Below are 1,850 nucleotides of genomic sequence, written 5' to 3'. Positions count from 1 at the left end.
GCACCCCGGAACCTACCCGAAACTCACCCGAGCCCTAGGAACTCCAAACCAAGTGTACACAAAACTTCAAAAACATCCTACCGATTTATTCCTGTAATCAAATCATCAAAATAACATCATGAACATCAAATTAAATCTCAAGATGAATGAAATTTTCTCAAAACTTCTTTAAACATCGATTTTTGCAATTTATGTTCGAATCACGTCAAATGACATCCATTTTTCACCAAATTTTACTGAAATGACTTAAACCTTATATAAGACCTGTACCGGGCGCCGGAACCGAAATACGGGCCCGATACCAACATGTTCTAATCAGATTTCAATTAAAATTTCCTTATACAATTCCAGAAAATAATTTTCTTTAAAAATTCATTTTTCGGGCTTGGGACCTCGGAATTCGATCCCGGGCATACGCCCAAGTCCCATATTTTCCTACGGATCCTCCGGGACCGTCGAATCACGGGTCCGGGTCCGTTTACCCAAAACGTTGACCGAAGTCAAATTAGCTCATTTTATAGCCAAATTTTATAATTTTTCATAGATTTTCATATTTAAGCTTTCCGACTACGCGCCCGGACTGCGCACGCAAAATTCTAGGTGACTCTAAATGAGGTTTTCAAGGCCTCGGAGTCATGGAATTTAATTTAAAACAAAAGGTCATCACAAAGGAATTGGTTCAACAAGCTTTACTCTGAGAAGGAAAAATGGGTTCCTGTGTACCTTGATGTGTATTTTTGGGGTGGTATGCTATCTACGCAAAGAAGTGAGGGGATGCTGCATTCTTTGATGGATATATTACCCGTCAAAGCACTCTTAAGATGTTTGTTCACCAGTATGAGTTAGCTATAAGAGCTAAGCATGAGAAAGAGTTGGAAGCGAAATACAGGTCAAAGGGCTTTCAAATTGTGTGCGAGTCAATGTTCAAGTGGGAGCAGCAGGCAATTAAGTGTTATACGCGTACAGTGTATGAATTTCTCAAGATACGGCTAAGGAAATTGTATCATTGTGAAGTCAGCAGCCCCGACGATCATCAAGTTGTCCCCGGTGTTGAGAAATTCATCATTAGCGATAATTCAGTTATAACAAAAAATGATGGAGATCCAGTTGAGTACACTGTTGAATATATACCTATCAGCGATTATTTTAGTTGCAGCTGCAAATGCTTCGAGTCTAGAGGGATACTTTGTTGCCATGTACTCAAGATCTTGTCACACAAGAAGATTGATAAAATTGATGAAGTGTATATACTGACAAGGTGGAGAAGCGATGTTATTAGGCCACACTTGAATCGGTTCCATCAAGTTGGTTACCCAACCATGACGCCTGAGTATAAGACATACAGGAGCATGTTGAAGCATTTTGACATGGCTTGTGATATAGCACTGGGCACTAGCGTGAAGTTTCAATATGTTAAGCATAATTTGAAGAAGATGGTGCATGATCTTCAAAACTGGGACGACGAAATGATCGCGCCAAACCAAGACCAGGATGACTCAGATGAAACTGAAGGCACAACTCTACGAGATCCCCAGTGTGATGACCCAAAAGGTCATCACTTGCTTTCAAATTGAATTATGTGTTCCGAGGCCTTATTATCCTCTTTTAACTTCACCTCGATTTGCGTGCGTAGTCCGGGCGTGTAGCCGGAAAGCTTAAATGAGAAAATCTGTGAAAAATGATAAACTTTGACTATAAAATGAATTAATTTGACTTCGGTCAACGTTTTGGGTAAACGGACCCGGACCCGTGATGTGAGTCCTGGAGGGTCCGTAGGAAAATATGGGACTTGGGCGTATGCCCGGGACCGAATTCCGAGGTCCTAAGCCCGAGAAATGAATTTTTAAAGA

At 40.9% G+C, this 1,850-nt stretch overlaps 1 protein-coding gene across 1 annotated transcript; it reads left to right on the top strand.

The window, feature by feature from the left end:
• The first annotated feature begins 821 nt into the window (after positions 1 to 821).
• Positions 822 to 1,574, top strand: LOC109215837 (protein FAR1-RELATED SEQUENCE 6-like). The gene has a single exon (XM_019379951.1). The coding sequence runs from the start codon at positions 822 to 824 to the stop codon at positions 1,572 to 1,574; it is 753 nt and encodes a 250-aa protein (XP_019235496.1).
• The last annotated feature ends 276 nt before the right edge of the window (positions 1,575 to 1,850 follow it).

The sequence above is a fragment of the Nicotiana attenuata genome, unplaced genomic scaffold, assembly GCF_001879085.1.
Source record: "Nicotiana attenuata strain UT unplaced genomic scaffold, NIATTr2, whole genome shotgun sequence".
Taxonomy (NCBI): domain Eukaryota; kingdom Viridiplantae; phylum Streptophyta; class Magnoliopsida; order Solanales; family Solanaceae; genus Nicotiana; species Nicotiana attenuata.
The sequence above is the reverse complement of the archived record's forward strand: the minus strand, read 5'-3'. Positions and strand labels throughout refer to the sequence as shown.

What these genes read in the sequence shown, in the direction of transcription:
- LOC109215837 (XM_019379951.1), top strand. Translation starts at nt 822, where the DNA reads ATGTTTGTTCACCAGTATGAGTTAGCTATAAGAGCTAAGCATGAGAAA.